At 38.4% G+C, this 25,873-nt stretch overlaps 2 protein-coding genes and 1 long non-coding RNA gene across 5 annotated transcripts; 2 read left to right on the forward strand and 1 right to left on the reverse strand.

Annotated features, from left to right (window-relative positions):
* Window positions 1-10,832: 10,832 nt before the first annotated feature.
* On the forward strand, window positions 10,833-15,961 carry LOC111608081. The gene is made up of 4 exons (XM_023330524.1): window positions 10,833-11,776; window positions 13,017-13,328; window positions 13,419-13,515; window positions 14,144-15,961. Exons 1-4 carry the CDS (start codon window positions 11,404-11,406, stop codon window positions 14,547-14,549), a joined length of 1,188 nt encoding a protein of 395 aa, XP_023186292.1. The 5' UTR covers window positions 10,833-11,403; the 3' UTR covers window positions 14,550-15,961.
* A 1,961-nt stretch (window positions 15,962-17,922) lies between these two features.
* Window positions 17,923-23,107, forward strand: LOC102228113. Of its 2 annotated transcripts, none has more exons than XM_023330527.1 (2): window positions 17,923-18,195; window positions 21,457-23,107. In XM_023330527.1, exons 1-2 carry the CDS (start codon window positions 17,950-17,952, stop codon window positions 22,150-22,152), a joined length of 942 nt encoding a protein of 313 aa, XP_023186295.1. In that variant the 5' UTR covers window positions 17,923-17,949; the 3' UTR covers window positions 22,153-23,107. The 2 variants fall into 2 exon arrangements, with proteins under 2 accessions (XP_023186295.1, XP_005801869.1); XM_005801812.3 differs by having other exon boundaries at window positions 17,923-18,090.
* Window positions 18,189-25,871, reverse strand: LOC102228364. Of its 2 annotated transcripts, none has more exons than XR_312728.3 (4): window positions 25,783-25,871; window positions 25,022-25,128; window positions 19,275-19,343; window positions 18,189-18,495 (listed from the first exon to the last, which is right to left on the reverse strand). It is a non-coding gene; the product is annotated as an uncharacterized LOC102228364 (long non-coding RNA). The 2 variants fall into 2 exon arrangements; XR_312727.3 differs by lacking the exon at window positions 25,783-25,871 and adding an exon at window positions 25,575-25,772.
* Window positions 25,872-25,873: the final 2 nt, after the last annotated feature.

Raw genomic sequence — 25,873 nt, forward strand, 5'->3', positions numbered from 1 at the left:
TTCTTGTAAAAAAAAAAAAACAGCCTAATATTCAATAAAGTACAGAAAACACAATGTCTCCTTTCCTTTTTTCCCTTTTTGTTTTATTTTCTGCATATTTTAGAAAAAATTTTAATTCATTTCAAATTTATGCCACTTCAAAACTATCCAATCAAAAACTGAAAAAGCAAACATCTGGAAATCAAATGTAACCAAAAGAGGCACAAGCATGCATGGGAAGAACATGCAAACTTGAAGCAGAAAGAAGCCAGGGTAAAGAAATATCTATCAAAAAATATCAGCAAACACAAAAATGAAAAAGTCTAGGATCATTGAGTAATGAGAGACAAATAGACATATAAGCCCTTTCAATATCTATAACTTTACAAATTTCAGGATAAAAAACAACACAACACATACAGTATATATTCTAAAAACATTTTCTATATTAACTGAATTTGAAAATTCTTAGATGCAGGAAAAAATTATAAATTGTATTTTATTTTTAAAATATGGGAAAGTCAAACAAATTCACATAAATAAAGTAAAACCACTAATCAAATTAATACGAAAATAACAGGATGCAGATTGATTATGGCACAGTAAAACTAAAGTGTATCCATTTTGCCTCTTTTTGTTCTTTTGCAATAAAAAAATTATATTCTTTTGAAACTGAAGGCGTAAATGGGTAAAAAAAAAAAAAAAAAAGCGGTAAAGTAGTTGCTAAACTGAGTTGTATCTCAGGTTATTTTGTCATCTACTCTTTTAACATGCAAGAAGAAAATGTGAAATGTCAAAGTTATTGTTTTGCTGTTATTGATTTTTTTAAGATGCAGCATTTGGCTCAGTTCATCATGAGCCAAACAACCATAAACATGAATTCACAGTTAAAGGAAATTTAGATCAAATACCAGTCATGTTTTTGGACCGTAGGAGGAGAAAATTCTTATATTCACAAGGAGAACGCAGAAATTTAAACCCAGAACTATCATGGCCAAATTTATGAAAAATCCCTTGAGATGTCAGAGATAACGAGATTTACACTCCGACATGATTTCCAATTCTCACTTTAGGATGAAAACTGGGATTACAGAAGAAGACCAAGAAAATTATGATGCTTTTCTGTGCGCTTAGTTGGACTTTTCTTCACTTTTTATTCTCAAGATATTATTTATCTAGTCCAGATAGTATGTTCAATTAAATCAATCAATCATATTTTATAGCACATTTCAGCAGCAAGGCATTTCAAAGTGCTTTACATCATAACAAACACAGAAACACAAAGCAAGATAGAATCAACAATCAAAACACGACATTAATTCAGGTTCCATCAATAAATTTGTAATTGATTACGTTTCAAATACAATCCTAAACAGGTGGGTTTTTAGTCGAGTTTGCATCCATAGAAGGTTTACCTGTTACACACCTACTGCGTTATATGGAACAAAATACCTGTTGCTATTTTTATTCCCACTCACACAGTTTAAAATGACGTAGACAGCATTTCAATGGGCTTCTGGCACCAGGCTCCGTACACCTCTTTCACAGAATTTTGAGCAGGGACTCCGCCGACCCTCACGGATTTTTGTGCAATTCTATGGAACCTGTTAGTGTCTAGAATTTACAGGGTTTCCGTTACCCAGTCACCCTCAGCCACTCGCCATTTTTCTTCCTGCACGGGGCTCCGTACACCTCTTCCACGGAATTTGATTATGTTTCAAATACAACTCTAAAAGTAATCAAGGTGGGTTTTTAGTCAAAATTTAAAGGCACTCAGTGTTTCAGCTGTTTTACAGTTTTCTGGAAGTTTGTTCCAAATTTGTGTTGCATAGATGCTGAAAGCTGCTTCTCCTCGTTTGGTTCTGGTTCTGGGGATGCAGAGCAGAACCAGAACCACAAGAACTGAGAGGTCTGGAAGGTTGATACAACAACAGCAGATCTTTAATGTATTGTGGTGCTAAGCCGTTCAGTGATTTATAAATTAACAACAGTATTTTAAAGTCTATTCTTTGAGCTACAGGGAGCCAGTGGAGGGACTTTAAAACTGGTGTTATGTTCTCTATCTTCCTGGTGTTAGTGAGAACTCGAGCAGTAATCGATGCAGTAATCAATGTTAGGGTCACAAAGCCATTTTTCTAACTATTTTTAGAATTACTGGACAATCCACTATCATAGTGAAGCACATACATAAAAGATTTGAGGGAAAGTGAAAGTAAGAGGAAACTGTTAGGTGTGACTGTGGGCAGGATGAAGTCACCACAAGATCAACTTTCATGCTCGGTGGCAGCGGAAATAAAAACGGTTAGCAGTCACAAGCATCAGCTGAAAAACCAGTTGACATTCAGATCTTGTGGTTGGACTTATACAATCACTGAGGGGCAAATGAAAGGGTGAAGGGTGGGCGTCAAGTACCATGTCTCACTTTTCAGCTCATTTATCTGGTTATCAGGTGGCACCCACATAAATTTCCCCAGCTTTTGATGCAGTGGAGGCTTTTCCCCACCAACATGCCCAGAAAAACACGTTTCAGGGAGTCGAGGAAATGCAGCATGCAAGTCCTGTAGGACTGAATACCGGCACTGAATTGGAATCATGATGGGGATTAACATGTTCAGTCAAAGTTTAGGTATTTTTTATAGCACTGAGAAATAAATGTAAGCTCAGCAAATGAACATTGCTAACCATGTTGTCTCTGCAAGATAAAATCAAAGCAATGCATGAGACTGTCTCTGCAGAGAATGACATTATGACAGTTAAGCGATCTGCAGATTATCAGTACCCTAATTTTTGTCCCTAAATGCAGTAAAATTTCCAAATGAGAGTCCATCTCCCTCCCACACAGATTCAGTTATGAGTCACATGCCTGAAAGATGGTAAATGTACCCCATCACGCTTACCAAAGAACAACAGAGGGGGGAAAGGTGAGCTGCAGTGGTTGTTGCTCTATTTTCAAAGTCGTGCAAAACTTCAGTCAGATTCATGCAGCAAAATCTTTGAGTGTTTGGTGTTTCCATCATTTTAATGTTTGGTTTGGGTAAACAATCAATTGTGTTCATTTTAACTGACCATCTTTTGCAATGAGAAACAAAACAGAAAATCATTTTACTTTTAGCAGCAGGTAATGAAAGAAGAGCTTAAATAAAGATTAATGAAATCAAAAATTTCCAAACTATGCCAAAATGGATTATTCTAAATCATGTTTGATTCTTATACATATAGTGATTGACCGTGTACAGTCATGGCCAAAAGTATTGAGAATGACACAAATATATTTTCACATGATCTGCTGCCCTCTGGTTTTCATGTGTGTATGTCAGATGTTGTCATCACATACAGAAATACAATTGCAATCATATTATGAGTAACAAAAGCTTTTAATGACAGTTAGAATGAGTTAATGCAGCAAGTCAATATTTGCAGTGTTGACCCCTCTTCTTCAGGACCCCTGCAATTCTCCCTGGCATGCTCTCAATCAATTTCTGGACCAAATCCTGACTGATAGCAGGCCATTCTTGCACAATCAATGCTTGCATTTTGTCAGAATTCCTAGGTTTTCGTTTGTCCACCCGTCTCTTGATGATTGACCACAAGTTTTCAATGGGATTAAGATCAGGGGAGTTTCCAGGCCATGGACCCAAAATCTCTATGTTTTGTTCCCTGAGCCTGTTAGATATCACCTTTGCTTTATGGCAAGGTGCTCCATCATGCTGGAAAAGGCATTGTTCATCACCAAACTGCTCTTGGACAGTTGGGAGAAGTTGCTCTCAGAGGACATTCTGGTACCATTCTTTATTCATGGCTGTGTTTTTAGGTAAGACTGTGAGAGAGCCGACTCCCTTGGCTGAGAAGCAACCCCACACATGAATGGTTTCAGGATGCTTTACAGTTGGCATGAGACAAGACTGGTGGTAGCGCTCACCTCGTCTTCTCCGAACAAGCTGTTTTCCAGATGTCCCAAACAATTGGAAAGGGGATTCATCAGAGAAAATGACTTTACCCCAGTCCTCAGCAGTCCACTCCCTGTACCTTTTGCAGAATATCAGTCTGTCCCTGATGTTTTTCCTGGAGAGAAGTGGCTTCTTTGCTGCCCTCCTTGAGACCAGGCCTTGCTCCAAGAGTCTCCGCCTCACAGTGCGTGTAGATGCACTCGCACCTGCCTGCTGCCATTCCTGAGCAAGCTCTGCACTGCTGGTAGCCCGATCCCGCAGCTGAAACACTTTTAAGAGACGGTCCTGGCGCTTGCTGGTCTTTCTTGGGCGCCCTGGAGCCTTTTTGGCAACAATGGAACCTCTCTCCTTGAAGTTCTTGATGATGCGATAGATTGTTGACTGAGGTGCAATCTTTCTAGCTGCGATTTTCTTTCCTGTTAGGCCATTTTTGTGCAGTGCAATGATGACTGCACGTGTTTCTTTTGAGGTAACCATGGTTCACAGAAGAGAAACAATGATGCCAAGCACCAGCGTCTTTTTAAAGTGTCCAGTGGTGTCATTCTTACTTAATCATGACAGATTGATCTCCAGCCCCGTCCTCATCACCACCCACACCTGTGTTAATGGAGCAATCACTGAAGCAATGTTAGCTGGTCCTTTTAAGGCAGGGCTGCAATGAAGTTGAAATGTGTTTTGGGGGATAAAGTTCATTTTCTAGGCAAATATTGACTTTGAAATTAATTGCTGTTACGCTGATCACTCTTTATAACATTCTGGAGTATATGCAAATTGCCGTTATAAAAACTGAAGCAGTAGACTTTGTAAATATTAACATTTGAATCATTCTCAAAACATTTGGCCATGACTGTATGTTTAATTTCAAACATATTGATATACATATATAATTATAATATTGGGAACCATTTGTGAAGTTACACTGAAATTAACAGAAATGATTTGGGTTATTTAGAATTGTTCAAAGTAATATTATAACTATATTATTCAACTGTGACATTTATTACTTTTAACAAACAAAAGAGTTAGCTCCAAATTAAATATGTAGTTAGAATATATATTTAGTTAGAAAACTAAATATTTAGCATCAAACTAAACACTTAGCTTCTAACAGGATACTTAGATAACTAGTTTTGTTTAATATTTAGTGTGTAAACTAAATATTTAGCTCCAAACTACTGTAAGTGTTTAGATAGCAACCAAATATTTAGCTAGCAAGCTAAATATTTAGAACTGAGCTAAATATTTAATTAGCAAATATGTAACTGCAAACTATCCATTTAGCAGGCTAACTAAATATTTAGCTTCCTAACAAAATATTTTCATTCCTAACTAAATATTTAGATTTAAGCTAAAGCTACCTAGCTAAATATTTTGTTTGCAGCTAAATATTTAGTTGCAGAAAAGAATCAGCAGCAGACAGATGAACACCTACTTGAGCTCCAATCTGCAGCCGTCTCTCAGCCTGACAGTCGGTCAGATATCAGAATAATATCAGTCATTATCTCATTCAGGGTTGGCAGATGCTGCTGCTCATTCTGGTAAAATTAAGGTGGAACTGGGTGTCACAAACAATGGAGAACACATCGCTTACTGGTTCGCTTACAAAGTTCTTAGGTCAGCATGGAGGAAGAGTTTTACTGACAAGAAAAACGTGCGCTAATAACCTCACAACTCTTTATGTTTTGCCAAATACAAGGACATTTAATTCAACCTGCAGAAAGACAGTTCTGTGGTTGAATATCACACCGAGGTTTTTATTCTTTTCTACAAATAATAGGTCTGTCCCCAGTGAAACTATCAACCAAACCACAGACTTCTTCTCTGTATTAGTAATAAAAACTCATTGATTATATCACGTCATTGAAGCAGGCTCATTCAGCTGAGAAATACCTGTTTCCTTCCTAGTTCCCTCTAATTCCTGATACTCTGCACAGAACAAGCAGAAGATGGACAAATGTTCACAAAAATCCCCTATTTTTTAAAGCGCGACTAATTATGTTATTTAAATCTTCAGTGATTTTGGTTGTACAGGATTGAACTAGACTAAATACATAAATCCTTTTCTAGAAAAACCAACAACCGCATCCTGATTAAATGTCAGTATTTTTTCTGCAGAGCAGCGCCTGTAGCTTGACCTTTTTCTACCCAAGAACTGTGTGGGGTTTTATGTGGGGTTTTATTCTCTGTATTCTGACTGTGTCAGTTCTGTTCTGATGTAAAAAAAAAAAAAAAAAAAAAGCCCTTGCACTGACATAAGATAACAGGCAGGAGTACAGAGTCACAGTTTTGTTTAGGGCGGATAATAAAGACTTTGAACTGATGTTTTCAACAGATGATTTACTTATAAATGTATTTCAAATGTAAAAGACTCTGAAGTCATGTCAGATTAAACTTTGTCCTAACAAACTTCTCAGAAGCTGATGAATTAACATTTTGAACTGAATGTCACTTATTCACAGTATCAGTATCACTTTAATGACTTTAGGTCATTCTTTGTCATGTGAAATTACAGACAGGAGTTTCAGGGAAAAATACTGTTAAATACTAACAACTAGCATCACTGTCTTAATCACTGACATAAAAAAGATCATGCTATGAGGAACACAGGGAAACAGTAGTGAGAAAAAGAGGAAGATCTAAACGGCAAAACAAAGTAGGGAGCTTAATAACTGCTGTCCGAGATTGATCTGCAACTCAGCAGGACATAAAATAGAAAATAAAATACTAAAGTACAGAGCAAAAGCAAAAAAATTACTAAAACTAAGGAAAAGATTCAATTTTAAAAGCATAACATAAACTGCCAAAGGTTTTCATCACCAAAGTCTCTGCTAACTTAGCTTACCAGCCAGTTATTTATTGAAATTAACACTTCAGACCAAACAAAGCATTTTTATCATAATGACGTCATTTTCCTGAGACTCCAAACTGTTATGCGTTGCTCTGTTTGTGTGAAGTATCAGAGAATTAAAAGTGACAAACTCATAAAATATATAAAATAACACGCAGGACTCGGATTCCCACTGCTATGGCCAACGGGAGAGATTTATTGCAGATCTGTGAAATCCATTAATCAACACAACCACATCTATTATGACAAAACGTCATAAAATGGGTTATGTTTTTCCAATAACCCATTATAAAATGTCCATAAATAAAGAGACCAAAACAATATCATTCGTCTGAAAACCGTTTCAAAATGTGTAAAATACAATAAATTCAAAGTGAATTCAGTAGTCCTTCAGCTGTTTCTCAGCGAGCTCATAAACAAAGTCCGCTAGCACTAGCATTAATTAGCCTCCAGAAATATGACCCGTTTTCTTCACAATACAAATCAAAAACTGAATAACGTGACTCACGAGTTGACACTCGATTCAAAAACTCTCTTCACCTCGTAAAGGATACCAATATATACGCATCAAAATACATTTTACCGACCTGTGATGCAGAAAAGATGAGACACAGTTGAGCTTCCATTAGCATCCAACGGGAAGGCTTCTTCTTCTTCTGTGTGCCCAACCTTCCCTATGCGACCAGTGAGACCGGCGCCCCCTTGCGGTTGTATGTGGAATCACACTAAATAAGTGAAATGACACTTAAGGACTTATAATAATGAGAAATTAAAGATAATCTTATATGGATTTCAGCATTTAAGATGAAAAAAGGTTGATTGCAAATACAAAATGCTTTTTGCAAAATTTTGAATAACTGACAACCAATATCCTGTCAACAATGCCTGTGTTTTAAATCTTAAAATGCCATTGATTTTTAAATTAGTATTGTCACAACTACTGCCTTTTATTGTCAAATTGTTGGCATTTATATATTTCTAATGTGTATTTTTGTTATTTCTGTTTACTTGTCTAGTCTATGATGTGCTGTTGCTTTTCTTGACATCAAGGTTTTTTTTCTGGTTAAATAAAGGTTTAATAATAATTTTAAAAAAATCCAGTATCAAAGTGTGTTGTGTAAATAAGAAAAAGCTCAGTGGGTGTGAATATTTATGCAAGCCTCTAATTTCTTAACCTATTGTTGCTAAACAGCTTTTTACAGCTACACTTTCTGGGTTTATGATATGTAAATGATTTCTATTAATATTCCTGCAGACTTCCTGGTGACCTTCCAGTCTTTTCTTCTTCTCTGAACTCTTCATTTCTCCTCAAACCTGACTGTGTTGCACGTTCCCACATCAATCTGTGCTCTCATACACACAGCTAAAGAAATGTTGCAAAGAACGTGCCTAAAGAGGTCATGGTTTCAGTATTTGCCGTGGTTTTGCTTGTGCGTTATTTTACTCTCTCTATGTTTATATTGTGTTTTCAGTCACTATTCCACCGTATTTACATACTAGAAAGAAAACCACGTGTTGGGTTGGTGCATGTTGGGTGACCTGCTTAGTTTCAGAGTCAAAAGTGGTGTATTCTGCTTTGATTTTATGGTTTACACAATCACAAGGTTTTTGTTGTTGTTTTTAATGTTAACATGTTGTCTTACATTAAATAAGTTGGTGGATTTGTTGAACTTGATGAATTTCAGCCCATACATCATGTTGATGTATGGGCTGAACCAAAGTATAACCAAATATAAACCAAAGTTCCCTCTGGTTTATATCAGTTAACGTTTACGTTTACACTCTGGTACCTTTTATTCTAACTTCCTCTGAACGACTGGATTCATATTTGGAATCAACTAACCTGAATTCCTCAGTCCATTATCAGCTTTGCAGCTCATTCGTTCATTTAATTTGATCTAATTTGAAGTTGATTTTGAGCTAAATGTTATTGATTATGATCCCAAAATCTAACTGACAACGAATTCTGGAAATGAGTTGGATAACTGTAAATCAATAATTTCTTATCAATATATGCTTTATTTAGTTATTTTAGGTTTTCGCTGAAAAAACACCTCTCATATGAGAAAAATGAGAATTCAACTTGTTGTTAAACTCTGGGAGATGCCATCTGTTTTTTGAAGTGCACCAGTTCCTCCTGCAGCCAAACATGCCCACAGAATGATGCTGCCACCCCCATACTTCACAGTTATTATGATAGAGACATTCTCATTTTTCCTCCAATCGTAATGATGGAAATTATGGCCAAACAGTTCCACTTTAGTGGAGATGTCTCCACAAGAAAAGGTTTTTGCCCCTCTGTGATTTATGTTACATGTATAATAATTTTTCTTTAACATCAAAGTTTGTTTTAGGAAAAAAATCTCTCAGAACATAATAGAAAATGGAAACGAAGTATCATCTTAAAAACAATTGATCTGTTTTGTTTAAAGAAAATTAAAATAACAGTTTAAGAATTATTCATTTCCTCCTCGGTAATCAATGGAAATGTATTTGTCCTCACAGGAAATCAGCCCTTATCACTGCTGAGCAGCTTTGTGTTTGCAACATTTCCACAGGTAAAATTACTCACAGTTAGAAACATGTCAGTGAAATGAATATGTTTACTTTTCAAGGCTAAATCCCGCCAGGGTCTGGATGAGCTGTATTATGTTGTTTCCCCTCTCCAACAGAGATCATGATTGTTGACACTGCGCCCCCAAGTGGCGGGATTTCAACTACTAAAAGACAGAATCAGATTTTTTTCTGAAGAATGAAGGAGGCGTTATTTCTGGAGAGAAGAAGGTTATTTATTAAAGGACAAAGGAATCTGAGCTAAAGTCAAAATTTAGCAGCTGTCAGCCACTTTCTAGTCAAAGTAAAGCTCCTGACCTGAGACCCGATGGGTCAACATCAGCGACGTGCGGTGAGGTTCATATGAGGCACTGACTTAATCATAATCAGATTTACAAATATAGACTCCCTGCATGTTATTGTTTACATAAGGAAATTTCGCGCATGCGGACAACGCTGGAGGACAAAAAGACTATTTTTTTTACGTCTTCAGTCGCCGCGCTGCCGCGGTAGAATAATTCAGTTAACTCAATCAAACTTGAACATGTAGATATTATTAATTTCGTGCTGAGCTCCACAGCAAAGGGAAACCCCGTTAAAGTACAACTCAAAGGCACTTCTTTCAGCAATATACATTATTTTATCATTATATATTATTTTTCCATGATGACCGCACGTCACTGGTCAACATCATCATATTACACACAAATGTACCCAGATATCTATTTGATGGTGGCATTTTAAACCCCCATTCAGTGACACTATAATGACGTATGGAAAACCCGACTCCCTTACGTCACAGAAAAAAAAACGTCAAGAATGTTTTGGGGAATTAGCGCGCCCTCTAGAGGCCGTCAGTAGTTTTGTATGTCAGCATTTTTTCGGCCCCAGCTGACTTCCTGCTGCACATCGATCATTTTATATTTCTACGTCATGGGGTCTCCTCTGGCAAGTTGCTGTTATATAAAGTAAAATTTTCCATAGTTGATTATTATAAATTAATTTAGCTTTTTATACCTTAAACGCTATTGTAAAATTGCATCTCAATTAATGAGAACAACATAAATAATTTTAATTTCCTTTAAAAAGATAAACTTGTATATTTTCATATATGTCTGATATATATATATATATATATATATATATATATATATATATATATATATATATATATATATATATACATATATATCTTTTTAAATCTTTTTAAATCATATCTAATAATTTATTATTATGGCTGCTATTAAAAACAAAATTCCATTTCTCAGACAATTTTAATTAGTGGGAGATATATATAATTTTTAAACCTTTAGGGTAGGGTTTAAATATCAGTTTACAAACAAAACAAGCAACAATATTAATACAAAATATCAGATTTGACAAGTTGAGTAACATGTATACAAAATAACATCAGCAATAAAAATAATAATAATAATAATAATAATAATAATAATAATAATAATAATAATAATAATAATAATAATAATAATAATAATAGGGTGACGCAGAACAAAATACCGAAGTTTACAACATATAATATTGACAAATGTGTACAAAATAGTATTTTGAGTCACATTCCATACCAGTAGGTGGCGGTAATGCACAACGCATAGGAAAACATCTGAAAGTGGTTGCCAACCATGTAAACGATCTACTGTTGTTGCTTTTGTGGATCCAATCAAATTTTGTTGAGCTGGCCTGGAGACAGAAAAAATGGCTCCTCGGTTTGCTGTGGCCGCTGCTGACTCCTGCTCTAATGTGTTGGTTAGATGAGCTTGGGATGTTTTTGTATTGCCTCCACCAGGGTGCGCTGTGGCTTTTTAGAATGAATGTTTAAACGAAGAAGAGAAGGACTGTGTTGTACACCGTGCTGTTTATTGGGAAACAGCTGGAGCTAAATAACTCAGACTTTTCAGCAAACATTTGCTTAACGTGGCTTTACACCGCAGAACTCACTGGGATCCGCCATTTTGTCGTGGTTCCAGCGGACAGCGGGGGCTCAGCTGGTGGTCCTGCTCTTGTTCCTGGTGGGGCTCCTCCCGCTGCTCGGCTCACCTCCACAGGTCGCCTCTCAGAATGAATCTGATCGAAAACAAAACTCTGCGCTCGCAGCTTCACGACGAGGAGGCGGTGGTGGTAGAGAACGCCGTCAGGCTGGCGATAGACTCGGTGCTGAACGTGTTGTACGGGGTGAACGGCGCCAGGACCCGGGAGTACCAGCGGATGGTGGCCGACAGGGACAAAGAGATCCAGCGGCTGGAGGGCAGGCTCACGGAGATCGAGCGCGAGCTGCAGGTGCTGCGCAGACATGGCTGCACGTGCGGGTTGTTCGAGGCCGGAAGCCGGATCTCCGCTAACCGACAGACAGGGGAGCAGATCCGGTCTGCAGCAGGAGGAGTGGGCCCTGAGGTGGCAGCAGGACCGCAGGACTGTGACCTGAGCCTTTCCTGTAAGCCCACGGACGTGTCTCTCTAAAACACGAGTAAAAAGCAACAAAAAACACGCAGATTAGATGATGTCGTCACTAAACCCGAGTAAAAAGGACTCAGGTGTCCTAGCCACATTTTTCTAGTGTAACTAAAAATTGTACTCATGTAAGAGTAGCGCCACTTTAACGAGTTTACTGATGAAAAGCAAAACGTAATTTACTGAGTAAGTGATCATAACATCTGATTAAATTAAAACAGTTGTAATCAGACAAAAATATTAATGAAGATCAAATATTTTTACGATTAGTCTCACTTTTTCAGAACCTGTAGGTGTTGCTCCCTGTCTGGTACATTTATTTGTCATTCCACAAATTTTACTCAAGTAAGAGTGGCGATACTGACAAATGTACTAGAGCTGCACCGATATATGAAGATCTGTGCTGACATTAGTACAAGGCTGTAACTTTGTGTTGCAAGTTGGTGGGGAGGCGGAGGCGAGGGGGGTGAGGGCGCTGATGCACCCACAGTTACTGGAAGACCTTTTCTTTTCTAGAGCTAAGAATGATGCCAAAACCTGCATGTGAATGCCACACAGTCTTATTCTGTAAATCAGGATATACGTCCTGATCAGGCTTGTCAGATTAATAGCACCTTTCGAAAATAACCTTTTAGCAAATATTAAACATACTATGAAATATAAATATGTTAAGACATCTAATTAATCTATATAATGTCTTTCACTTGGTGATGGAACTACTAACAAAGGAACTTTTCAGTCATATTCTAATTCATGGAATGAGTTTGTATTTGCTGAGTATATTTGCTTTAATATAGCAAATATTAAAGACGCAAAACCCTTTTTTGGGTCTGGTTGGGGCGTTTGGTGAGCAGAGTGAACATCAATGTTACTGGATTGTATAAAATGTGGCATAAAGCTGAGATGCTGATGTTTGGATATGTAAAATATATATTATCTCTGCATATAAATCTATAAAGTAATTGCATAAAAAATGGCACATGCTGCAGGTTTTTCATTTAACCACTTCAATTTATTTTATATAGCATTAAAAATGCATTAAAAGATACAAATTTTGTAGGAATCATTACAGAAAGAGTTAAAGTTCACAATATAAATATAAAACATTTAAGGAATCTGCTACAGGTGGACAAGGTTAGGGTTATTGCATATATAACTCTAATATATGATCTACTGTGTTTTCTCTGAATATTAGTTAGTTACTGCGGCTTTTTCTTCCACAGTGGGCGTTTACCCTCGACCCTCATCTCATTTCCCTTCCCAGTACCACGAGTCGCTCCTCCCATCACCGCCCAGCTGCCTGGGCATAACCTCCACCTGCACATCCCGTTCCTCAGAGGCTTCAGGGGGCACAGAGGCCGCCAGGAACATGCCTACATCTCCCAGCAGCCTCCTGGTGAAGGAGGAGCCCTGTCATGTGGATGCCGTCTTGATAGAATGGGAGCTGAGCGAGGAGAGAGCTGCAGAATCTCAGGAGCAACCAGGAAGTCCGTGTCCAGACCAGCAGAGTCCCGATGGGAAGCATGATTCACCAGGTGCTTGGACTCAGAATTCATGCACACTTATTTCCTAATTACTATGTTTATTTTGTAAAAACATCTAATGTTATATCCCACTTCTCTTAGTTCCTGCAGAACATGTGCAGAACGAGGGTCAGAAACTGAGGGAAAAAACTCCAGTAAATCCTGCTGGTTTTCAAATCTCTGCCACAGATCAACTGAGGTGAGACGTAGATTATAGCAAAATAAATACAGAAAATATTTAAAATTTTTATTTTTTTAAAGGTTTAGGTGCCAAATTGAAACTGATCCAGCCCAGAGAGCGGCTTTATTTTTATGTAAATCCAAAGTAGAGATGCAAGTTGTCGATTAATGAGTTAATCCAAAGTTGATTTCTCTGATTATCAACTAACAATTAATTGATCAACGGCCATTTTCTTAAAAAACTGAGTTTTTCTTCTGAATCATAAGATAAAGGACTAAATGTTTCATATATGCTGAATTTAAAAAAATCAACATGATTTTGTGTCAACTGTGTTAAATACAGAGTGAATGAACATAAAATTTAGTTTTTCTCATATTATTAAACTTGGACACATTTATAAAATATAACAAAACAAAAACCTCTTAAGTTGTTGAAGAGAAAAATAAAAAGATTAATTCCCCAAGAACAGAAGTATTGTCTGTAGTTGCTCTTTAAAGAATGTTAAAACGTCACTCTAATAAGTGGATTAACTGAAAACAGTTCACAAAATCAACTGTCCTCATAAAAAGTAATCATAATTTGCTTATTGATTTCCACCCCTAATCCAGACCAGTCTTGATCTTTTCCCACCTGCCGTCTTTCCTAGGAACAAAAAGAAGAACGTTCCCATGTCGCAGCTGACGGAGGAGGCCCAGAGGCTGAAGAGGGCGGCCTGGAGAGCAGCTTCCAAACGATACTACGCCCGTAAAATCGCCCGTCAGCAGGCGAGCCTCCACGGCGGCGGCGGCGGCCACGCCGCCAGCACTCAGCGCGGCTGTTTCGTGGAGGAGCGGAGGAAACGGATGATCTCTGACCTGCCGGAGGAGTCCCAGATGATGCGCAGGGAGATGTGGAGAGCCGCCTCCCGGAGGTACTACGACAGGAAAACGGCTCGCCACCCCACCGAGGGGCTGCAGTACGGACACCTGATGGAGAACCTGGACCCTGCTGGAGCCACGCAGGGGCCCAACGGAGAGGGGCCCCTGGTTATCACTGGAATAATGTGCAGCTGATGATCACAGTCATGCTCCTACAAACGTTTTTATTCAGATTCCAGGGTTTACTGGACGTAGGGAGACCCGGCTCCAGTAATCTGATCACATCTAAAGGGAAAGTTTAGTAAAAACACAAACTTTCCACTTAAATTGTTACATTTTTGTAGGAATATCATGAAAACTGAAATAAAGATGAAGAAAATGCATCTAGAATACACCTAGACCTAAAAATGGCTGCAGCAGACCGCTTTCACTGACTGACTGGTCCAACAAACTCATCTGTGTAAACTTTGTTTAACTCGTACATCTGACATCCATCGATTATGAAGGAAAAAACAACTCCAGGTTCTCCAAGAGAGGAAAATGAAGAGATTGGAAGATTACCCACATTTAACTCTGATTTTTACTAAGCTTAAAGTCCATCCAAGAACATTGTATTTGATGATGCGTTTCCTGCCTGAATTCCTTTGTTTTTCATAAACTCGATGTTTTAGCTGCAGGTTTCTTCTCGTTAGAAAGGCAGTTTCCTCTCCACCGTCGCCATGTGATTGATAACCCTGTCACAATAAGCAATTAATCAGTTAATCACATGATAAATTTAAATAATCTAGGTGATTACCTTTATAATTATTAATATTTTCTGAAAGACAGTTTTAAGAGAAACACCAGAATATGTTTTATTTGTGGTTTTGGTTATAAGTTTGTTTTTTTGCTTTTTATTTATGGTTTTTGGTTGTTTTATTGTCTTCCAGTTCCAGCTGGAGTGTTCTGTACAAAATTATAGTTTATTAGTCTTTCCATCTGTTACTGATTGAGCAGATTTGATCTTTCTATATGATTGTTTGTGTAAAACGGCTTTCTGGTGTTTTGAATCAATCCAAGTTGAATAATAACATCCAAACACATAAATTAGCTTCTTTTACAAAACTTCTAATTTTGATTGAAGTTATTTATATTATTTTTGAGAGAGACAAGAGATGGATAATTGCTTTAAAATAACGTAAAAGTTAACTCAACTCCAACTAGCAGGTTTATTTTTGTAGATATTTTTGGTGACATTTGGTTTATTGACATGTTTTCTCCCGTATTGGAGGGAAAAAAAACCGGGAATCTGAACTAAAACTATAATTTCTGTTTTTCTTTCCTGAATTCAACATTTCACTCAGATCATTGTCATCTGTCTTCACCTCAACCTTCCCTGGTTCCGTTTTTACATGTTGAACTCTGAGATCTTCCACATCCTGATGTTGTGTATGTGCAGCGCCCCTGGAGTTCAATATGCGTTACTGCACCTACCAGCAGGAGTGAAATGATTTCCCTGTTTTATGTTTTTAAAAATGATCCGCTGAGTTTCTACTAAAATAAATCTTTTCCTGTTTTGTACCTCTCTCTATTTTCCACATGTTAAATAATAAATATATTTAAATGCAGCTGTGGAATTCTAATTTCTGGGTTAATTTGAAAAGTTCCTAAAATGTGATTTCAAAATGACCATTTATTCTTGCATAATAAAAAAGAGGACAGTAATATGGATTTAACTTTTATTATTAATAAGGCACTATAATGAGCATACATTTACATCACTTGCAACAATATCAACAATTTATATTTTGTGTGAATAAACAGAAATAAAATGATTATAACAACACAAGAGGAAAATATAAGATTTAAATCACATTTTATTAAGAACTTAAGTTATTTCTTATTGAACATTTTTCCTTGTGTGTAAAAAACATTAATAAAAAAATTTTCCTTGGTTTGAATAAAATAATGTGAAACAACAAAATGAGGTTAGAATGTAGAAATGATCGCCTGTTTCTGCTGGTTTCTACCTGATTCCTGTCCTGGAGTGATTCCTGCCATCGCTTCTCTCTTTCAGCAGAAACAAAAATATAAAAATACAAAAACATGCATCTTACATCAGAGACTGTCCGTCAGCCTGAATCCTGCGCATTACGCACAGCTGCTGGTGCTGCACAAGTTTTACTGCAGAATCACGACTGTTTATCTCACCGTGACTGTTGTCTGGATCTGAAATGTGAGCCGCTGTTCAGCTGCCGCTGCGCGCACGCGGCTGCGCACATGGCGCTAAACAAAGCCTCTATGTGCGGATGTTTCCGCCAACAGAAAGATGTGAAGCGCCATCCTCTCATTCATGTCTGCAGATATAATTAAAGCTTTGTCGTTTCTAACGGACAGAGCTCCTTTTATTCCTGTTTTATGCGCAGAGTGACGCGCAGGAAGAACAGCGCCGCTGTTGTGCCGCTGTGTGTCCAGGGCTGGGGTTTCATATATGGGGGAATGGTTGAGGATTTGCGGGTGTTTGTAGCCGTTCTGGACACGCCTGGAGGCGGACGCCCGTCCTAATGGAGCCTGCATGCGGATGCAAACATGCCGGAGGCAGGCAGGTGGAGGCAGGGCTGCTTTAACGCTGCTGGAGGCGGCAGCATCATTTGCATGCAGGTTTGTTTTGGGGGAAACGTCCTCAACGGTCGGAGCAGTGAACACACCCGAGGATTCGCTGATTTTATCCGCTGCAGAAATGGATTTAAGCCTCCAGCCAGGCTTCAGGAGGCTTAAATCCTCCTGCAGACTGAGAGGATTTCAGCGCGCTGACTGGACGAGTTCACTGCTTTTCTTTACGTTGTTTCTGCTCAGGCAGACCGGACGTTTACGTATTAATGTGTGACCCAGAGCTATTATCCTCCGTTTATAACATTTAAGCAGTAAATAGTTATAAACAGATAAAATAATAAGCTGTATTTCCGGTGAAGCCACTGCGCCTCTAGGAACATTGTATTCGCTTTCCTTTGCGCTCTTTAAATTTGACTTTATTTGAGTGCAGCTTAATATTTTTTAACCCAAATTGTAATATTTAGATAAAATTTTAATTTTTACCTTTACACTCAGATGAACTTCTTGTTTTTTCCTCCCTGGATCCTTTGGAGAGCTCACTGTGCCTCTGGAAACACCTGCTGAATTTGGAGAGGTCTAACTTGGACTCGCTGCGCTCTTTGGGTTCCACTGGATTTTAATCTGGGTTTTAAACTTTCCGTCACCTTTTCAAATCTATTCCGCAAGGAAAACAGCCGGTCTGACCAACAAAGCTCATCAGTTGTGCTTCTGCAGGCTGCCTGAGATGCTCCAGGGTTTGGAAACGCGCTGAAGTCAGCTGAGCGTCTCCAAGAGTTCAGCTGCGCTCTCAACGACAACTGCGTCTCTCTAACAACTGTTTGGCTATTGGATGGAGCACAAGAAGTGTGAAATTTAGGGGGTGGGACAGTGTATTTCTAAGGTAGGGGGTTTCATTATTTAACCCATTTTAAATGGTATTTTTGGAGCCATATTGGTGCTTTTATCTGTTTGAGGCCTAAATAACCAGATTTTTCATTTGGAGGGGCTCATTTGGATTTAAAAAATGGTTTTGTCCAATTTGATCACCCCCACATATTCAACATACATGGAAGTGTCCTTTTTGCAGGGATTGCTGGGAAGAAGAAGGAGGGTGTCGAGCTTGGGAGTTTGGAAAGGCAGTTTTAGTCAGAGCCAGTTTGAAAAGGTAAGAAATCCTCTGTTCTGCTGGGACCAATGGGGCCCAATGTCGGCTGGGAGGCAAATGGAGACTCTTTACTCGGGATATATGGAGAGAAAATCAACTTTTCAGGTGTATTTTGGTGTATTTGGTGTGTTTTGTAGGCAGGGAGGGTCAGGGCTCTGGGTGTGCACTAACAAGGAAATACGGAGAGGTAGCTAGGGGGAGCCATAGCTGCTCCGGAAGGCAGCTCTGTGGGCCTGCGCTGCTGCTGAGGGGATGTGCTGCTTATTATAACTCTCACAAACAAAGAACTTCGGATGAGGCTTGATTGTTGGAGGATTGAGACGTTGGTTCAGTGATTGTTTGGGGGAATTTCAGCTTGTGGGACCGTCTTCCTTTGAGAAAGTCTGTTAACCAGCAGGAAGAGCTCTGTAGAGGAAACAGTCAGGAAATATGACCAAATCCCAGAAAACAACCCAAAACCAGGCACTAAAATGTAACTGGTGAGCGTTGGGCAGAGACTTAATGAAGGATCAGAATATATTTACAGTTAGCCTAGCATTGCTGTTGTGATTGAAAACATTCAAGATGGCCTCTGTGCTGCCTGGAAACAGGTGGGAAGAGCCTGGCACTTCCTGTTCAGGCAGTCAGAGCTGCCTGCTGTCACCCTTAAACCCAAATACACAGTTTTTAAACAATTTATTATCTCCAAATAACTCATAAAAATCCATTTATGCCTAAAATCTGGGCCTCATGTCAGTTCTGTTTCATTAGACCTGCTGAGGCTCCTGTTCATAAAGGCTGAGCTGTTACTGGCTGGCTCACGTTACAGGTTTTCAACAAAATGACTGTAATTGATGAGTTCTTAATGAGAACTAATTCACTTTTTAATTGAGTTTTATCCTTTTAGTTTGAAAGTTAGAGCCAATTCACGCTTTAAAACATTAAAATATCTCACAGTCATGATGCTTAACGGTTGAGGTTATTTTTAAAGCTTTGTAATAAATATTAGGTCAATTAAATCGGCACAAAGGGTTAATTTAGAGCTAAAAACAGCTTTCAGTGGGGGTTTACCAACCTAAAGTCACACATTTTACAAAATAATACACTTTCATTCTCATTATTTTAAGAAATGATTACAAAATACTATATTATTGGTAGATAAATCATATTTGAAAAAGAAACACAAGGATTAACCCTTTCGTTACCTGCATTAGCTGTTGGAGTTTTTTATTGTGCTGAGAAAAACAGATTGTCTCCTTTTTCCAGTGAGTTTTCTGAAAGAATAACAAAACAAGACGAGTTAAAATACAGAAAGTAATCTAATAATTGTCTTTAAGCAGCAAATGTTTAGACTGTGTGTCATTTATAATCAGCTTTATTATGAAAAATGGCCCCTTTGAAGCAGCAGTATAATGTGGTATAAATGTGTCTCAGAACAACTGCTGGGATGATTTTATTTATTCGACACAGTCAGGTTTTCAAACAAAACAAGTTCAATTTGATCTATTTAAGTGTCTGAAAGTTAATTTCCTGAATATTAAAAGTAAATCAGGTAATTTTTGCAGATTAAATCAATTTAAAGTCCATATTTGGCCCGTTTTTCTGCATTTAAAGGGTTAAGCTGAGGCAGTAGTTTCAGTCCACAGCTGTGGTGCTGAAATCAGACGGATGCCGTGGATGTTTCTGGAAAAGCGGGTGAAATACCGCCCCCCTGTGGCGCTAACAGGAAGAGAAAGTAAAACGGAGATCATGTCGCCATGAGGCCTCGGTGGCTCTTTCATTATTTATTACTGTAATGTGACTGGTTCTGGTCCATTCAGGAAGTTAAACACTGCTTAGTCCTGTCGGAGTTTTAAGAATAACTCTTATCTTATCTGGGTGTCAGATATCCCAGGTCCTGTCAGAATAAGAGCTCACGTTGCTTTGTGAGCTTCCGTTACGTAAGAAACACGTTTAGCAGCCGCGAGCCGCCCACCAGCAGCTGGTCGTGTCACACCGAGGAGCTATCGGCTCGTCCATAGAAACCCACAGACAGCGGCCTGGTGCTGAAAAGCTGTGTCATGAACAAACATGGAGGCTGTTAACTCCTTCATGGCTGCCAACGGCACCCAGCAAGGGACAAAAATCTGCCAATCAGAGTTGGAAAGTTCCAGAAGAGTTTAACCTTTTTTCTTTTTTTTTTTTTACCCAGTTCTTTCAGTGATCATGTTTAACAGAACCAGGGTTATAAAGCTCTGGTATCATTAATTATACATTGATTGGGCAATTAATACTCAGCAGAAGATACCATCTTCAAAAAATAAATTAAATTATTGGCATTTGTTGTCGCCATTTTGCGGACTAGCTGCCAGGAGGAGAGAGGAGCACAAGGCTAATATTAGATTCATAAACTCAAAAACAAAGGATATTATATCTATAATTTCAGTATGTTTTAGTTAGTTTTATAAATGTATTATATAGTCCTAGTCAGTTATAGTTTTTCCCCATTAATTACCATTTTAGTTTATTTCAGCTAACAAAAATGTTTTCTCAATTTCAGTTTTCGTTATTTTGTTTGTTTGGGTTAAATATAATAACCTAGATTCATTTTTTTCAAGGTTCTAATGTAGAACTTAAGAGAAATGGTGACAGAGGTGCAAACGCCACAGTGGTTTCTCTTCCAGACATCCTGGGTGTTTTTAAATTCAGCTGAACTCCCATAAAATTCTCATTATCAAATGGATCAGAAAGAGTTCAGGTGATACAATCTGAAACCAGCTACCTTGCTTTTTTTTACTCCATATACTAAAAGTTTCAATGTGATTTTCACCATTATGATCATTAAAAAAACATTAGAAAAAAACAAAACAAATCAAATGTTTTGTTTTCTTTGAGATGAAAAAACAGTTTCTCCCACAGCAGTGGCGCCTCCAGAAGGCGAGCTGGATGAGATTGATGAGCTAGTTACCACGGTAACGTAAAGGAGATGAGATGCATGCGAGCGGTGGGGAGTTTTAACAGGATCAAACAGACTAGCAGCTGGAACCAGACAGGGCTGGATGATGGATCACGTCTGTTACCAGGAGTCTGTTTGTTCTCGGTGTGGAACGAACCAGAACCGATCCCAGCAAAACAAAACCATCAGGGAGACAAAAGACTCACTGCTGCAGCTGGAAATGCTGCTCATAACGGAAATAATCATTAAAAAATATAGTTGTGTGTTTTATTTTGGATGGTTAAAGTCTCTTCCAGTTCCAGAACTTGTGTTATTGCGGCATTATGAATACATATCACTTGAAAATGGTCTTAAAACAACAATATTATAGTTTATCGCAATAATTACCGGGGCAATTTATCATCCAGCAGATTTTTGTTATGCTGAATAATCTTTCCCTTCCTCTGCTGCAGATCATCGTCACTATGATGGACGAGCAGATACAAGAGGACCACAGCAAGCTGAAGCAGGGCCTAGTCAAAGTCCTCCAGTGCGTGGCCACCATCTCGTCGGCGGCGGCCGTGGTCAACCCCATCTTCGGCGTGGCGGGCTCCCTGATCCGGGTGGTGCTGCACCACGTGGACGATGAGGACATCCGCACGCTGAAGCGCGAGTTCGGCTCCGTCCACCAGAGGCTGGACGAGCTGTCCCAGCAGAACCGCCGGACGCTGGTCCAGATCGAGAAGGAGACGCTGGACAGCCAGTACAGCCATGTGGAGGAGAACCTGAAGAACCAGTTCAGGAAGTTCATGGCCATGGTGGAGGCGCGGCCGGAGCACCGCGACAGCAAGAAGGACGACTTCGAGGAGAGCTACGCCAACGACGAAGGCGACCAGAACCTGTACACGCTGTACGACGGCGTGGTGGGCACACGGAAGCTGTTCAGCCGGCCCATCCTGGAGGTGTACCTGAAGCACTCGCAGGGCGACCGCCGCGTCATGGAGCGCCTCTGCACGCGCCTCACGTACCTGTTCTGCATCGGCCTCATCGCCCTGATGGGCTACGCCGCCATCATCGGCGACGACGAGGAGGAGCTGAGCGAGAAGTGGACCGGCCAGATGGAGAAAGTGCAGGAGAAGATGCAGGAGGCGCTGCGCAAGTGCACATGAAGAAGAGGAGGAGGAGGAAGGGAAGGTTAACATTCCCACTTCAACTCCCGCTCTCTCTGTCCTCATAATCTCCTTTTTACCACGCGAACCTGAAGGCATCGTCTGCCAAATCCCGCTGCACGCAAACAGGCTGTTGATTGGCTGCTTTCACATCACAGCCAATTAAAACATAGAGATAAATTCACCTTAATCAAATAAAAACACTCATTTGGATTTAATTTGTTTTAAAAAAAACCATTTAGACACAAATGTGTATTTTTGGGGCGGATCAGAATCTAAGAAACGAGAAAAAACACAAAATATTACCAAGTATTTTTGTCTAATTTCTAGTGCAAATGTGAGTTCACTTGAAATTAGACAAAACTAAAGTATATAAGCTTGTCCAGTTTCATGATATAAAATCACATTTCTGCCCAGTGGAAAACTGGCCTTGTGTTGGGAAGCTGTTGCCAAAGTAACCAACGAGCGTCTGGACGTTTCCAGAATGATGAATGTAAAAGAAAAAAAATCACCATGCATGACCTGTGATCACACGTCCACCTTTACGTTGAGTTATGTAATTTCTTTTTACATATTATTAATAATTTGTACACTATTATGAGCTGAGATCTTTATTTAGGTGATAAAACTTTATATTTTATTAATAGTTAAAGACACTAAGTGATGAAAATAGGAAATTTCTTTTATTTCCAGCCACACTACACTTTCTTATTCTCTGTTGGGAGGAAATCAGATCAATTTAAGAGATTTGCTTAATCTCCTGTGCAATTTTTGTGTAAAAATCATATTTTTGTTTCCTGTCTGCAGCTTAAAGCGCTTTTCTTTACGTGCAGGAAAACTGGACCCTGAACGTCTCCTGACATGTCAGATATGTGAATATGTTCATGATTTTTTGTTTTGTTTGGGTTTATAAATGTTTTAATTGACATAAATAAAGATGTGAGAAGAAAACTTATTGACTTACTCAATTATTTCACATATTCTGATCAACTTTACTATTGAATGAAAGCTACTGAAGCTACAAACACATGCACAATATATATGCACTCAGCTTTATGCATGTTTTCATATATTTGGCTGTAATTGTAAGAAAATATATTTTAAAAGTCAGTTTTTATTTTAAAGTCCATTTATTGATATTTCTATAAGTTGTAATTATATTCTGTAACTGTTTCATCAAACTACATCTGGGAATATTGTAATCAGACAAACCTGTTAATCTGAGAGGTTTGCAGAGAATAATTAGAGATTTTTTTTTTACTAATTTCAATCATTTTTACACCAAGAATTTCAAACCTTTCAATCGATGTTTTAGTCCACAGATTTTCTCCTTTAGTGTAGAAATAAAATCACGAGTCCAACAGAGAACCAGAAACATCTTCACATGTTTGCAGCTGAATCAGAAAACTCAGCTGAGAAACAACAAACCTCCAGAAATAAATGAAGTTTAACTTTGAGTCTTCCTCAGAATCAAAGGAGATTAAATAAAATCAGATTTCAGGTTTAAGGTGAAATGACAGAAAAATGATACAAAGTCAAAATGTCTGCATATAGAAACAGGAGGGCTGAAGCATCAAAGCTACACAGAAATTTATACCTGCAGACATAAAAGTAAAAAAATCTCAATTTTTTAAATGTTTTTATCTTTACATTATTGGTTTAAGTCAGTTTCTGAACTTGATGCTATTTCAGGTGAATTTAACAAAACTGTTTCTGTGTTCTGAGTTTAAACCTAAAAAGGTTTGATATTATTATTATTGTTATTATTATTATTATAAAAAGCATAACTTGAATCCAAAGTTGATAATTTTGTACAGAAATGCTAACTTAAGTGAAGAAAACCAAGCCGGCATGCAGCTTTAAGAAGGCTGGAGTCTCATTTCAGTCAAGAATTCCCTGCAGAAGCTGCAGCAGGTTAAAGTTCAGATCCAGAGAGTTTAAATTATTCAGTGATACTCAGATTTTCAATTCTGACCTCACTTTGCTGCATGTCTTTATTCTTTTTAATCTGTTGTTTGAAAGTATGTTTTATTTCTGCAGTGACATAAAACTATAAGCTTCTGCTTCAGAGAAATATGACAGAAATGTGATTAATATCAGAGCATGGAAGGAGCTTCAACTGAATAAAATAAAAAATAATATGAGTTTGAAACATATTTTCTTATATTTTGTTTTAAAAACATCAGTATGAGGACAGCAGATAAAATATAATAATTGCTAACATGTCCAGAATTCACTGTTCTGGTCAATTCTCTATATTACTTACTATTTTTATTTGTTCATTCAATTAGATTCTTTGGATTTTGCCAAATAAAATCTGAAAACGGTTATTTTACATGTGAAATAAATGATAATAATTCAGTCAGAGTTCCTGACCTTTGACTCCATCCGGCCTTTCAGAGTTCAGTCTAAATCTGGTTTAATTTTGAAAAAAGAGATTTCAACGTGTGCATATGCAGAACCAAATGAATGAAAGATAGAGTTTTTAAAAAGATAAGAAACATAGTTATTTGTCTTCAGAAAATGCGTAAATTAACTTGCATTTTGCTCATTTCTCCACCAGGGGGCGAAAACGCCTCATTTGGCTCCACATCACACCTGTTTCCTGAACTCCAGGGACCTCGGAGCTAAAAGCTTCACATCTGCGGTCCTTCAGAGAGAAGCGGTGAAGAAAACCCGCAGCCCTCCTTCCTGCCCCGCAGGACCAGGCGGGAGGGCAGATTCACCGCAGGACCAGGCGGGTTAGGCCCTCTGGACTGAACAAGTCCGACTGGCATCGCTCAGAGTTCGGGAACCAACCAGCAGGAAAATGTGCGTTGCAGGAATTTGTAGAACAAACAGGGACGCTATAAAGACTTGAATCTCTCACCTGCGCTGCGGATTATTGAGGCTCTTTGCGCCACATCATCATCATCATCATCCGTCATGTGATGAAGCTTTTTCCCTCTCGGCTCCTTTCGATGGATCCATTTTCAGCTGAAGAAAATATGAAACATTTCATGAGTTTTTGGCTGCTTTAAACGACATGACGGATTTTTGCGCATTAAAGTGAAACAATAATGAAATATTTTCTGATTTACAGGAGAAATAATTCATGTTTGTGGCTTCAGATGTGCAGCCTGGGTGTTTTCATGGCGCGTCATGCGCGCGCACAAGAGACACTACAGGGAACATTTTAAAATATAAAGAATAAATCATCTCACTAATAAAAAATAAAATAAACTAATTAAATTTCAGATTTAACCTGATATCCTGCCTCTTTTAGCCCAGTGCTTATAAATAAAATATGTGCGTTTTCCTCTCGTTTATCTTGAAATGCATTCAAACATTTACAGCATCGGGTGAATTTTAGGCCTTACTGGAATGTGAGTTTTAATAATCATGTGTATCACATGAGGACAGCCGATATTTTCAGATCTTACCTTCTGTTTGGATCCGTTTAAACGCAATAAAATCTGCAGAAGATCTTTAAAAATCATAAATAAATATGTGCGTAAACTAATCTAATAAAACAGAATCTCTTTTGTTGGAGAAAATCAAATGTTCCTCCGTTGAGGGTAGGAGAGAAAATGGACCCTGCGCAGATTTTTGCGCTCTCTCTCTCTCTCTCTCTCTCCTGTTTCTGCCTACCTCGCTCTCCCTTTTGCAGATACTGAGTGCGCACCTTCCCGGACTCCATCCTTGGACCCCTGTCAGCTCCACAGTTGACTTGAAAGCAGAG

This window comes from Xiphophorus maculatus, chromosome 3 (assembly GCF_002775205.1).
Source record: "Xiphophorus maculatus strain JP 163 A chromosome 3, X_maculatus-5.0-male, whole genome shotgun sequence".
Classification (NCBI taxonomy): Eukaryota; Metazoa; Chordata; class Actinopteri; order Cyprinodontiformes; family Poeciliidae; genus Xiphophorus; species Xiphophorus maculatus.